This window comes from Crinia signifera, chromosome 1, assembly GCF_055691185.1.
Source record: "Crinia signifera chromosome 1, ASM5569118v1, whole genome shotgun sequence".
Taxonomy (NCBI): Eukaryota; Metazoa; Chordata; class Amphibia; order Anura; family Myobatrachidae; genus Crinia; species Crinia signifera.
The window spans coordinates 449,783,218-449,795,493 of record NC_139217.1 but is presented as its reverse complement, the minus strand read 5'-3'; the positions used below and the strand labels follow the sequence as shown (position 1 = coordinate 449,795,493).

The 12,276-nt window shown below is 43.7% G+C and overlaps 1 protein-coding gene across 2 annotated transcripts in view; it reads left to right on the top strand.

The window, feature by feature from the left end:
• The window catches only part of EGFLAM (EGF like, fibronectin type III and laminin G domains), a 133,709-nt gene that overhangs the window by 109,565 nt on the left and 11,868 nt on the right, over positions 1-12,276 (top strand). The window contains exons 16-20 of one of the 2 annotated variants that reach the window (XM_083154552.1): positions 306-417; positions 2,368-2,484; positions 5,147-5,327; positions 6,865-6,888; positions 8,646-8,724. In XM_083154552.1, coding sequence (XP_083010678.1) covers positions 306-417; positions 2,368-2,484; positions 5,147-5,327; positions 6,865-6,888; positions 8,646-8,724 — 513 coding nt within the window. The remainder of the gene's footprint in view (positions 1-305; positions 418-2,367; positions 2,485-5,146; positions 5,328-6,864; positions 6,889-8,645; positions 8,725-12,276) is intronic. The other variant, XM_083154560.1, reaches the window with a different exon arrangement.

Genomic DNA, 12,276 nt, shown 5'->3' with positions numbered 1-12,276 from the left:
TGGGTGTCTAACTTACCTAAATATCTTAGATGTTCTACATCACACCCTTAAGTAACTGTTGCGTTCAAATCTAATACCTGTAGGTTGAGGGACTATACAAAATAATATTATTAAAACTTGAATAACTGTATTAGTTGGTATTACATCAGATTAGCTATAAATACTCTGTTTACTATTTCACCATTTCTGGCTTCGGTGATGGCCAGAAATGATGACCGTTTTCTTGTGGACCTGATTTCTATTACTGTTTATAGAAGATCACCGTGATTTCCAGTAAATAATAACTATTTTTGTTTTGGAATCAGAAGCGAGAAGTCAGTGAGCCTCGGCCAGTGGCACGAGATACGAGTCTCTCGGACGGCTAAAAATGGCCTCTTACAAGTGGACAACCAAAAACAAGTGGAAGGAATGTCCGAGGTTAGCACTGACGTACTCATTCTTACAGAAATGTGTTTCTTCTGCAATATACTTTCACTTTGATCTGTGAGTTTTTATCCCACAAACTCTCCACTCCACCCCCAGTCCCTATCTGCTCCTACCTCCAATCTCTGTCTTCACACCTCCCTCTCTCCATATCCTGCAAGTTTGCAACAGACCAGTGTCCCTGCAAAAATTGCTTTCACTTTCTGTTATGACATCTTTTAGCACACAAAGGTGTAATGTGGCCCGTTCAGTGGTCACTGGCAGTACTTCACCTCATAGAGGTGAGGAGTAGTTAGCCTTTTATACAGTATGTATATATATTTCTTATCTCGTATTTCCAGCACCTGTATACAAGTGTTCTTGTGACTCATTCTGGTCACAAATCTCCTAAATCACTTCTAGGGGGGATTCACTTAGCCCCGAGCTGGACAAATAAATTCTTAATGCAGATTAAACTGCTGCAGTAATGAGCTTTGCAGATGGTAATGGGATTTTCAGGATTAAGGAAAAGTAGGGAAAATATTTATTTGAATGTAATGATATTGTGACACCATGCAGGGGCCCTCAGACACCCCAGCCCATGACGTCATGTATGTACAGGTTTCAAAATAGTAATATACAGTAGAGCCTATAAAGACATGTCTGTTTTCATGTACTTTAAGATATTAAATGATGAGAGCAATGGCATAACAATAGCCTCGCAGACCCTGCGGTCGCAGGGAGGTGCTGAGTAAGTGTGGGCGCTGGGGGTCTGAGGGGCTAGAGATGCACTGCACTGCTGCCGGGACCAGCCTTAACCTCCGCTTGCCCCCAGGACCCGCATATCTACTTGTCTGCGGTCCCGGTGCTCCTCCCACACAAGCCCACACAAAATGTCCGCCCCCTTGCAGCAGACACTTTTTGAGGATGCTGGAGGAGACTGCGGCCTCCTCTAGCATCCTCAAAAGCGGTCTGCTGTTAGGGGAAGCCATTTTGTGATTGTCATTTTCATTAGCAGGAGCCAGGAGGAGCCCCGCAATGAAGGCAGCAGAGCTGCTGGAATTGCCCCCAAAAAATGGCAGAGCCGCCATTTTTTAGGAGTTCTACACATGCGTTTTAGTGCTCAGACTCTACTGCATTTTGCAGAGTGTGGCGCTGGCCAGGAGAGAGGAGGGGGCCAGAATGCATGTCACCTGCTAAATGCCTACCATCCCCTCCACGGTGACCCAACATTTCTGAAACTCAACATCTCTGAAACCTGGGTCTCCTCCTCTTTTAACGCACCCTGATTGTTAGAGATGTTGAGTTTCAGAAATGTTGGGTTTACCGTGGAGGGGATGGTAGGCATTTAGCAGGTGACATGCAGGGCCGGCTGTACTATTAGGTAGCTGCCTAGGGTCTCCAGAATCTGGGAGGTGCCCCTGCATCTGAAAATCACATAATTAAGGATGACTCTGAGACGAGAGGCGTCCTTGTTGAGCTTAATGAAAATGGCAGGTGTTTATGTTCTAAGATGCCCCCGCCACACTTTCACCCAAGGGTCTGGAAAGTCGGTATTGGTGTGCGGGCGGTGGGAGAAGTAAGCTGAAGTTTTGCCTAGGGTACCGAAAAAAATCTTGCCCTGGTGACATGTGAGAGAATGGGAGGGAGATATTGGAGATGGAAGGGGAAAAGATATCGGACAAGAACAGAACCTTAGAGTATTCCAATGTTAATGGGGAGAGGAGGGGTAGGCATGTCAACATAACTTCCATGTCAACATTCTGGTGTTGACATTCAGAATGCAGACATATTGGACCACACCCTTTGTTATCCCTCTAAGAATTGCTCCATGGGCGTCTGCTTCCATTTTCCTTATTTCCAACTCCGACCTTTGTCTTTATCTGTCACACGCATGATCCCTGTATACAAACGTGTTCCTTGTATACATTGGCCATTGATAACAAACACGTCTTTATATTGCAGGGGGGATTCACTCAGATAAAGTGCAATCCTGCTATTTACATTGGTGGTGTTCCTGATTATGACACTGTCAAGAAAAACTCCGGAGTCCTGAGACCTTTCACTGGCAGCATTCAGAAGGTGAGTAGGACAGACATACTGTATGTGCTTGCTGGACATCTTTTTCCAAAAATCATGGCTTTTTGGAACCGTTTGCTGCTATAACACAGGGAAAGATTTCCGCTACATTCTGGAACATCACTGCTGGGATTCACATCCATTAGTCACGAGATCAGTAGTGATGTCGGACAGCGATGTTGGGCACCGATGTTTGGCTACAGGACCTGAAGGTGGTTAATAGGGTTGATGCCATGGTTCTGCGCCACCCACATATAGCTGTAAAAACCATGAATAAATCCACCAAACAAAAGAGGTGGTTAGAACTGCGCACTTCTTACATAGTTACATAGTAGTTAATAAAGTAATGAATAAAGAATTGCGTGTTCCTTATATTGGCCCCTGATATAGTTGTACATGTTCAGCATGTCGCCCCTTAAATGGCTCTTTTCTAGAGTAAACATTCGTAATTCGGATAATCTGCCCTCATAGCTTCATTTCTCCAACCCTTTTATTAGCTTTGTTGCTCTTCTTTGGACTTTTTCCAGTTCTATGATGTCCTTTTTATAGTGCGGGACCCAGAACTGTACTCCATATTCTAGGTGCGGCCGGTTACCAGTGCTTTATAAAGAGGCATAATTACATTTGAATCCCTAATCTCTAACCCTTCTTATACAGGCTAGTATCCTGTTGGCCTTATTAGTTGCTAGCACTGAGCAGTACACCAAAGTTTGTTGTCAATTTGGACCACTAAATCCTTTTCCAGTTCTGATTTACCCAATGCCGACGTGTTATAACTATCACACTGGATAAGATGTATAACATTACATTTATCCACATTGAACCTCATTTTCCAATTTTTTGCCCACTCTTCTAGTGTATATAGATTGCTCTAAAGCAGTTTTGGGGAACTAAGGCCCTGGGGCCGTATGCGGTCCCCGTAGCCGGTCTGAGTGGCCCTCCCACCCGCCTGGCGGCTTTGCCGGGAGTCAAGTACAGGGGAATTCTCGCGAGAGGTCAGTAGTTCTTGCAAGATTCCTCTTAATCAGCAGCAGCCATAGACTGTCAGTCCTATTCAGCGGCAGCCACCGGAGCGTGGGACGGCTGCAGCAGGACAATTTGTAAGAGACATTTTTACATATGGCCCCCGAAGGATTTTTTTTCCCATACAAATGGCCCTTGGCACAAAAAAGGTTCCCCACCCCTGCTCTAAAATATGGACACATCCTTGAATGTTCCAGTTACCCTGCTCAGTTTTGTGTCATCAGCAAAGATTGAGACTTTACTGAGTATACTCACACCAATATCATTATTGAGTAGGCCAAATGCTTTGTATTTCATCTGCATGTGATATTAAACATTGAGCTACCAGCCTACGAGGGCATTGCTCTTATTGGGGCAGATGTATTCAGCCTTAACAAGAGATAAATGCAAGGGTGATAAAGAGAGATAAACGTCCAGCCAATCAGCTCCTTACTGCCATGTTACAGGCTGTGTTTGAAAAAAGTCAGTAAGGAGCTGATTGGCTGGACGTTTATACAGTATCTCTTGTTAAGGCTTAATACATCTGCCCCATTGGCACATCCGTCCCTCTCCCATTACCCCACTCTACATCTCTCATTGCAGCCTTCTCCATGTGTCTGCAGCCTCATTTTTAGCCCCCTCTATGTGTCTGCAGCCTCATTTTTTAGTCCCCTCCATGTGTCTGCAGCCTCATTTTTAGCCCCCTCCATGTGTCTGCAGTCTCCTTTTGTGGCCCCCTCCATGTGTCTCAAATCTCCGTATTTAGGATCTGATTCAGAGTTGGTTGCTATTGTGCTAATTCGCAATCCATTCGATTATCGAATAAAAATGATCCAAAATAGCTACAGAAATAGCGCAAATATGTCATCACCTGACGTTTTCTGGGAGTGGTTAGAAAAGTGTGTGTCCAGGCGGTTTATGGAGGGTGGGGCTGACGTCGTCCTGTACCTGTCGCAGAGATGTGGAAGAGTTCATTCATTCGATGATTAGTGAATTGCGCATGGAGGTGCGACAGGATAGCAGATTGTGAAATGTTTTACAATTCACTCGCAGATTTGCACCGGGCAGGTTTTCTTTCTGTCTGGGTGGTGGCTAACTACTCGCAGTCATCTGCAAATTTGCAGATGAGCCATCAGGTCTGAATTAGGCCCATTAGCCCCTTCCTCCATGTCTCTCACTGCAGCCCCCTCCTATAGTTCCCTATGTGGCCCCATGTGGTTACTATCTCTCTAAACTGCAGTACCGTAAACAAGCAGTATTTCACACATGTACCCCCGGCCCGGGCCCACCCCTTCTTATGCTAGCTGCGCTGCTGGACACAGCACACAGCAGTGTGCGGCAGCTGCAGCCTGATACTAACAGCCAGGAGGCAAGCGGTCCAGGCTGTCATATTTATGCATGCACAGCGTTGTACTGGCTGTATCGCTGCAGTACTGAACTAGCCCGGGGGGCCACATCACACCGTGTCCTGGACACCTTGTTGCATGTGGTATAAATTAGGCCTTAATTTTATTCCTCGGCTGTCACCTGCAAGACTGTTTATTAATGTTCTCCAAAACCTGGCTACAGGGTCTCCCGTTATAGTAGTGCGTATGTGTTCTGGGTTCCCCTGTGGCACAACTGTGTATACACCTGTAATAAATGTACTTCCATTTACTCGCAGCTTATACTCAATGACCGGATCATTAACCTGGTGCATGGACTGAATTCTGGAGTAAACCTGGTGAACACCATCCATCCCTGTGCCCAAGTGCCCTGCGCCAATGGTGGCAGCTGTAGACCCAAACATGACAGTTACGAGTGCGATTGCCCATTGGGTTTTGATGGGAAGAACTGTCAGAAAGGTAACTGGAACATTTCATATAACCAATGAGCTGTTTGATGTTCTAAGTTATTGTCACTTCTTTTTGATTTACATATAATCCTAATGCTGGTTACATGGTCACTGCATTATGTTTAATGTGAAATTATTTTATATGTGCAGTAACATTTGTTACCACAAGATGGTGCACTTACTCCTTTAGGTTTACTAGCAACATATTTTGTTAAGGCAGCTGATATCTGAATTGCCACCATGCACAGAGAAGTAAGAGTAATGTAGGGTACACACCAGAATGACCATGATCGTGCAAGGATCCTGAAACAATTTCCTTGATATCGTACGATGGTCGCATGATGGATTGGAGTACATGATCTGCACACGATCGGCACCCAATTCAGTGTACAGTAGATGACGAATCTTTAGTGCATCAGGTAAAATCTCCATATCCACAAAGAACCAATGGGGCGTGCATTGGATTGTACTGAAAACAGGTATTATTCTGCACTTTTTACTTCGAATCAGTCATACGATGCATTGAAATCAGGGGAGTTGAGACAAAATCGCTCTGGTGTGTACCCAGCATTACATTTGTTGCTCACTAGATCGCTTAGAAAATGACCCTACATCACTCCTTATGTAGGGGCCATAGCAAACATTGAGTGGCCCCACACATCGCTATCACCCGGTGATTAATAGCCAGCATACTGGATATTAATCAGTCAGGGACAGTGTTCTCACCGGAGGTCAGATGCTGAAAAGCTTGTGCTGAGCTCTGATTGATGGAGCTCATCACATGCTTCTCAGGCCCATGGAAGAAAGCAGCAGCAGCAGCGGCTTCATCATGGGATGGTTTTTAATCTGAGGCAGGGCTGAGCCTGTGAGGTCTCTTACAGAGTAATGTATAAAGGCACAAACACAGATTTTCATGTGGTGTGTATATATATTTGTATGTGTATATATATATATATATATATATTAATCCCCCACCCTTTAGTTACCCATTGACCAGGTTTATACTGCCTTTAATTGTGTGTTGTAATATTCTCCCGTGCAGTTTGCAGCCAGTAATGACTAGTGGGAGGGGGCCCCGCTGTATAAAGTGACCCAGGCCCCCCGAAGGCTTAATCCGCCCCTGGCTCGGCACACATCGCTGTGTGCTGAGTGATCTTGCTGCGTGTTCTGAGTGATCTACCATCGCTCAGAACGCTCAGCACATTTCCACGTGTGTAGGCCCCTTTAGCATAAGATGATACAATGATATTGATTATTTCCACTTAGAAAACCATTTAGTCACTATCTAATCACATCAGTTTGAGCACACACAAGACAAGAAAAGTTTGTGCAGTCAATCAAGTTGCTTGATGGCCATTACTCACTGTTTCAATTTAATTCAGATGACTCAATATAACAAACATTGCCGCTATTTCATTTTGGGGCTTGAGGGTCTAACCGCTTTATTATTTTTCTGGTATACTATATGCATTCTGTAGCTAGGAGCATAAGGTCACTTCTCGCTGTGATATGTGTCCGTGTTCTGTTTTCTTGCTGACTTGTTGCAGAATGTGGAAATTACTGCATTAATAGTAAGTACTGTAACAGTAGAGTAATAACCCCTAACTGTCTGTGACAGGTAGCATAGTTCTATAGTGCACCCACACCAAGAGCTGATTAGCTCCTAACTGCCACATGTTCAGATCCCAACTGGCATGTGTTTTAAAAATGACAGGTGGAAGCTGGAGCGCCATTTATAATCCGCAAATAGGTTTATTTCTCAAAATGAATTTCATTAAAAAATGGGTCCCTTAGATGTTAAGATTAAACAAGTATCCCCGGGTTTATATATGAGAGCGCCCGATAAATTCTCATAATCCACTTGGATTTGGCATCGGAGGTCCATGCTGGTCCCACCATGTATGTGAGGAGACGCGGTACACTGATACAGTGGCCATGTCGACTCACGGCGATATTCGGGACAACATTTAGTGGTCAACCTAATATATCGACCTTCATAGTGTCCACTCTTTGAGCCATACCCTTTCAATAGGACCCACTTGGCGGAAAAATGTATGTTCCCTCTCAACCAGCAATAAAACAGCCCCTATGATTTGTGTATAAAAGGTCTATTATTTATTTATCACATTCCGCAAATTCTGCCACAAATGTACAGAGCATATTTTGCCCGGTTCCTGTGTGCGGCACAGTCACCGATGTACCTCCACCGGCCTGACAAAGTAGTCCAAAATATTTGCTATAATAAGCCAGGGTAATGCTTACCGCTATATAAACATCTAGGTCACCCCCAATGTGGTAGTCTCCTAATTAATATCCTTCTTCTTTCAGTTTGTAATTGCAAATGTACTGTAAAAAAAGAAATTACACCCAGACATTTGTACTTACTGTAATGGCCAATGTGCAGTTTATCCTGCCACCAGATGTAGAGGAGCGATCGCTGTATATTTACTGTATATTCACACTGCAAGAATCTCAGCAAATGATAAGCAAGTGTCCTTAGTGTTACTGTAACGGGGCAGCAGTGATGTGCAACCGTAATACAGGGGGAGTTGTATGAAGCAGTGATACGGGAGGAGAAGTGAGCCAGAGGAGAAGTGGCCCATGGCAACCAATCAGCACAGGAGTAACATCTATGATTTAAAATATTAAATTATACAGAGCAGCTGATTGGTTGCCATGGGCCACTCCTCCTCTGGCTCACTTCTCCTCCATTATCAATGCTTCATACCAAACCATACCAGTATATCAAGACAAGACAAATAATTATTAAACATTTTTGATTACATTACATATGTACTTATATACACATATATCATATATGTCCTTCTATGGAACTATGGGGGATATTCTGGTTGCCCATTTAAGTTCGAAAGTGCATGCATATATAAGTGACCTGAGAGTCATTTTATATATGCATGCACGCACCTCATCTTTCGATGGTCGGCGACCATCGAAAGGCGTAGGTGTTCCCCAGCAGCCTGCAAATGGATAAACATCCATTCGCACCCAGTGCGTGCAAACACATGCTGCAATTGGTTGGTGGCCAGGCCACCATTCGCAAGGCAGGGTTTGGTGGACCCGCAAGGCTGCGAATACAAGTCAACCTGCACAATGTAACACTAATTGTATACTTAATAAAATGATCTTGTTTATTTAACACTGTCTTCCTATATATATGTAATAAGCAGTATGATAGAACTGTCCCAGCAAATCAAAGCCATATTCTATTTTGGGATTTGGAGAATTACCCCAGTGATGGCGCCTGTACAGACGGTAACACTTGCGCACAGTGCAGGATACGGAATATGACGTTTATTTTTGTTCTCAGTTATTACAGAGGCCATTGAAATCCCGCAGTTTATCGGGCGCAGTTATCTCATATATGACAGCCGGGAGATTCTGAAAAGGTGAGTGCTACCGTGTGTATATGTTATCGCGGATCAAGGGAACCTACTAAAGATACACTTCAGATACTAGGACACTCCAGGCTGTGCTCCAGTATATGAATCAGCCTACACACAGTATATATGTGTGTGTGTGTGTGTGTGTGTGTGTGTATGTATGTGTATGTATGTGTGTATATATATATATATATATATATGTGTGTATATAATGTGGGAAATGAAGCGGCACTCTCCAGACTTTGTAATTTCAAACAAGTGAGTATTTTATTAATCCGACATGTTTCGGGAGGTAACCCTCCCGTCGTCAGGGATATACAAACAGTGAAACAAAAGGTGATCTTATACAAAACGTCAGGTACATCTTAACCAATCCTGTGCATTATACTTAGAAACAGACACTCCCACCACACCTGAGACTATGGTTCCAATTAGAAACCAATGTCCATCAGGGCTGTGGTCTGGGATGACGTCAGTGACCCGAAAAGAAATACTATAGTAACAAATAAAACAAAATGCATTATATCGTGTACAAAAGACTAAAATACATAGAAAGACAGGAAAGAATTTAAAAATACAAGCGAAATATTACATCTACACATTAAGACCTAAATAAGCCAAAAAAATATTCATTACAATATTACCCCAAAAAAAGGGGGAATCTTTAATAGGCATGTCACGGCATAAATTAGACTGGTGATAGATATAGACAATCTACAGATGGGCAAGATAACAGTGTGTAAACATTTGAGAGGCTTTATAGAAAACAGTGAAGTCCCAACTGTTCGTTGAGACCGCGAGGTGACATAGTTTCTAACTTCATAATCCATCTGCTTTCCATTCTCAACAATAATTGACTTCTATTACCACCTCTTCGGGGTTCCGGGACATGATCAATTATTTTAGTGCGTAGACTTGCTACAGTGTGTCCGGCTGCAAGAAAATGCCGTGGCACTGGTTGATCACTGACTCCGGAAGATAAAGCTGAACGAATAGCCAATCTATGGTTGGCCATTCGTTCCCTAAATGTGGTTTCTGTCTTCCCTACATAAACAAATCCGCATGGACAGTATAAGAGATATACAATGAACTTTGATAAACAATTGAGAACATGTTTGATGGGGTATTTCCTTCCACTGTACGGATGTAGGAAGGAACTACCCGTCAACATTGAGCTACAGGTGGTACAGCCGACACACCTGTAGCAACCCGGAATCTTAGAAAGAAAATGAGCCGGAGGTTTAGGTTTCAGAAAATCAGTGATATCGGTTTTAACTAAGTGATCCCGTAAATTTCTACCCCGTGAGTAGGCTGGCATCAGCCTTGTCTTATGAAGAGCTGGTAAATCACGGTCCGTGTTAATAATGGGCCACATATTTTTAATATATCTGGTGATGGTATCACTGTTTTCTGAAAACTTGTTAATCCATGGTACAATAACATTGGCTTCCTTATCTTTTTTGGCCCCACTCAAGCAATCAGCTCTAGGGATACCTAATACTTTTGCTTTAATTGATAAAAGCTCCGTTAGATGGTAACCCCTAGCAACAAAACGCTCAATCATGGTGTCAAGAGATTTAATGGTCTCGTCAGGATCACTCACTATTCTCCTTACACGGAGCATTTGTGAGAACGGTAAACCCCGACGTAGTGGTAAAGGATGGCAACTATTATGCATTAGCAGAGAGTTGCGATCCGTTTCCTTTACATGTAAACCAGTGGACAGGACACCTCGAGAGATTTTAATTTTAACATCTAAGAAGCTAAGGGATTCATGACTAGTGACACAGGTAAATTTGACGGGGTGATCAGTAGCATTATGTGAGCTGAGAGTCTCAAGCAAAACACTTTCATCGCCAGACCATAAAAACAGTAGGTCGTCGATGTATCGAACATACATCGACAGATGTCCACTCTGATGTAGTGGGGCAAAAAGTTGTCTCTCAAGGGCCCACATAAAGGCATTGGCGTACGATGGGGCCACAGAGGACCCCATCGCACACCCCAACAGTTGTAAATAGTACACCCCGTTAAAGTAAAAGTAGTTTTTAGTTAGTATCAAATTCAACAAAGATAAGAAAAGGGAAATGTCAGGTCCATCATACAAAGGGTTGTCAGTGATGAGTAGTTCCACCGCCTGCATCCCCATAGCATGGGGGATGCAGGTGTAGAGACTGGTTACATCTGCTGTACACAGAATTAACCCATTCTCAACCGGTGCCATGTCCTGCAAGCGTTTTAATAAATCTTTGGTGTCTTTAAGATAGGCAGGTGTTGCCTGTACGCAGGGATTAAGTAAACAATCAAGGTACACAGAGACAGGCTGATATAGAGACCCCCTGGCAGATATAATTGGTCTGCCAGGGGGATCAACCAATCTCTTGTGCACCTTGGGCAATGCATAAAACAAGGGCACCTTTGGAAAGGAAACAGTTAATGCTTTAACAATTGGTTCAGACAGAGTCCCGTTAGTATGGGCGGCTTGTAACAATGTATCCAATTCTTGTTTAAAGACCTGTGTTGGGTCAGAATCTAACCTAGCATAAATGGAGGAGTCATCCAATTGTCGTTGACACTCCGTCACATATGCCAGGGTGCTCTGTACCACAATTGCGCCCCCCTTGTCTGCCATACGTATAACAATATCCCTACGTTCACTAAGATTTCTCAAAGCCTTTCGCTCATCTGGAGATAAATTACAATGCTTATTCTTTGATGTTACACAAATATCGGGAGCTCCAAGCAATATACGTGAAAAGGCTTTAATAGAATGTGAATTAGTGGGGGGATCAAAGGTAGATTTCTGGGCTAGTTTACGTAGGGGAACAGGTACAGTGTCAGTAACGAGTCCAGCATAAGATGTGCGGCCAAAATAGTCTTTTAAGCGTAAGGATCTTGTAAACCGAAAACTGTCTATTTGCCATTGAATGGAGTCATGGAAATTAGTAGGGATAAAAGTCAAACCTTTAGAGAGGACAGTAGATTCTATTGCCGTTAAAGGAGAATCCGTGAGATTAATCACCAGATCTTCTACTAGGGTTTTCTTGCGGTGGACCGACCTCTCCCTCTCGTTTTGTTTTCCCCTCCTTGTGCGACGGGTTTGTTTTTCAGCGTGACCAGTCGTCGCGGGCGGCTGCCTAAAGGGATAGCAGCGTCGTTGGAGTAGACTTGTGTAGAGTCAGCATCACTCGCAGAGGTACTGGAATCGTTTGGTCTAGGCCGGGGGGGGGCGACCCTGTCGATTTCTGTAAGATTGGGCTCTTGGACCTCGGGAGTATTGTGGGTTTAGCCATGGATAAACGGAATTGTTGTCATAGTCCTTTTGCACCTTACGTGCCTTGTCTCGTTTGAAACAGATGAGCTCTTTGGTGTAGCGGTCGACAGCTGTGTCAATCTTCTCCAGCCAATTTGTGTTTTTATCGGCTAAGAGTACAGGTTTCTTATCCGCATCAAATTTCACCAGCTCTGCTTGTGTTGAGGACAGTTCTTTGGAGGATTCTTCCACGACCAAAAGTATTAGGTCCATCGAGCATTTATTAAGTATCCCTAGCCATTTTT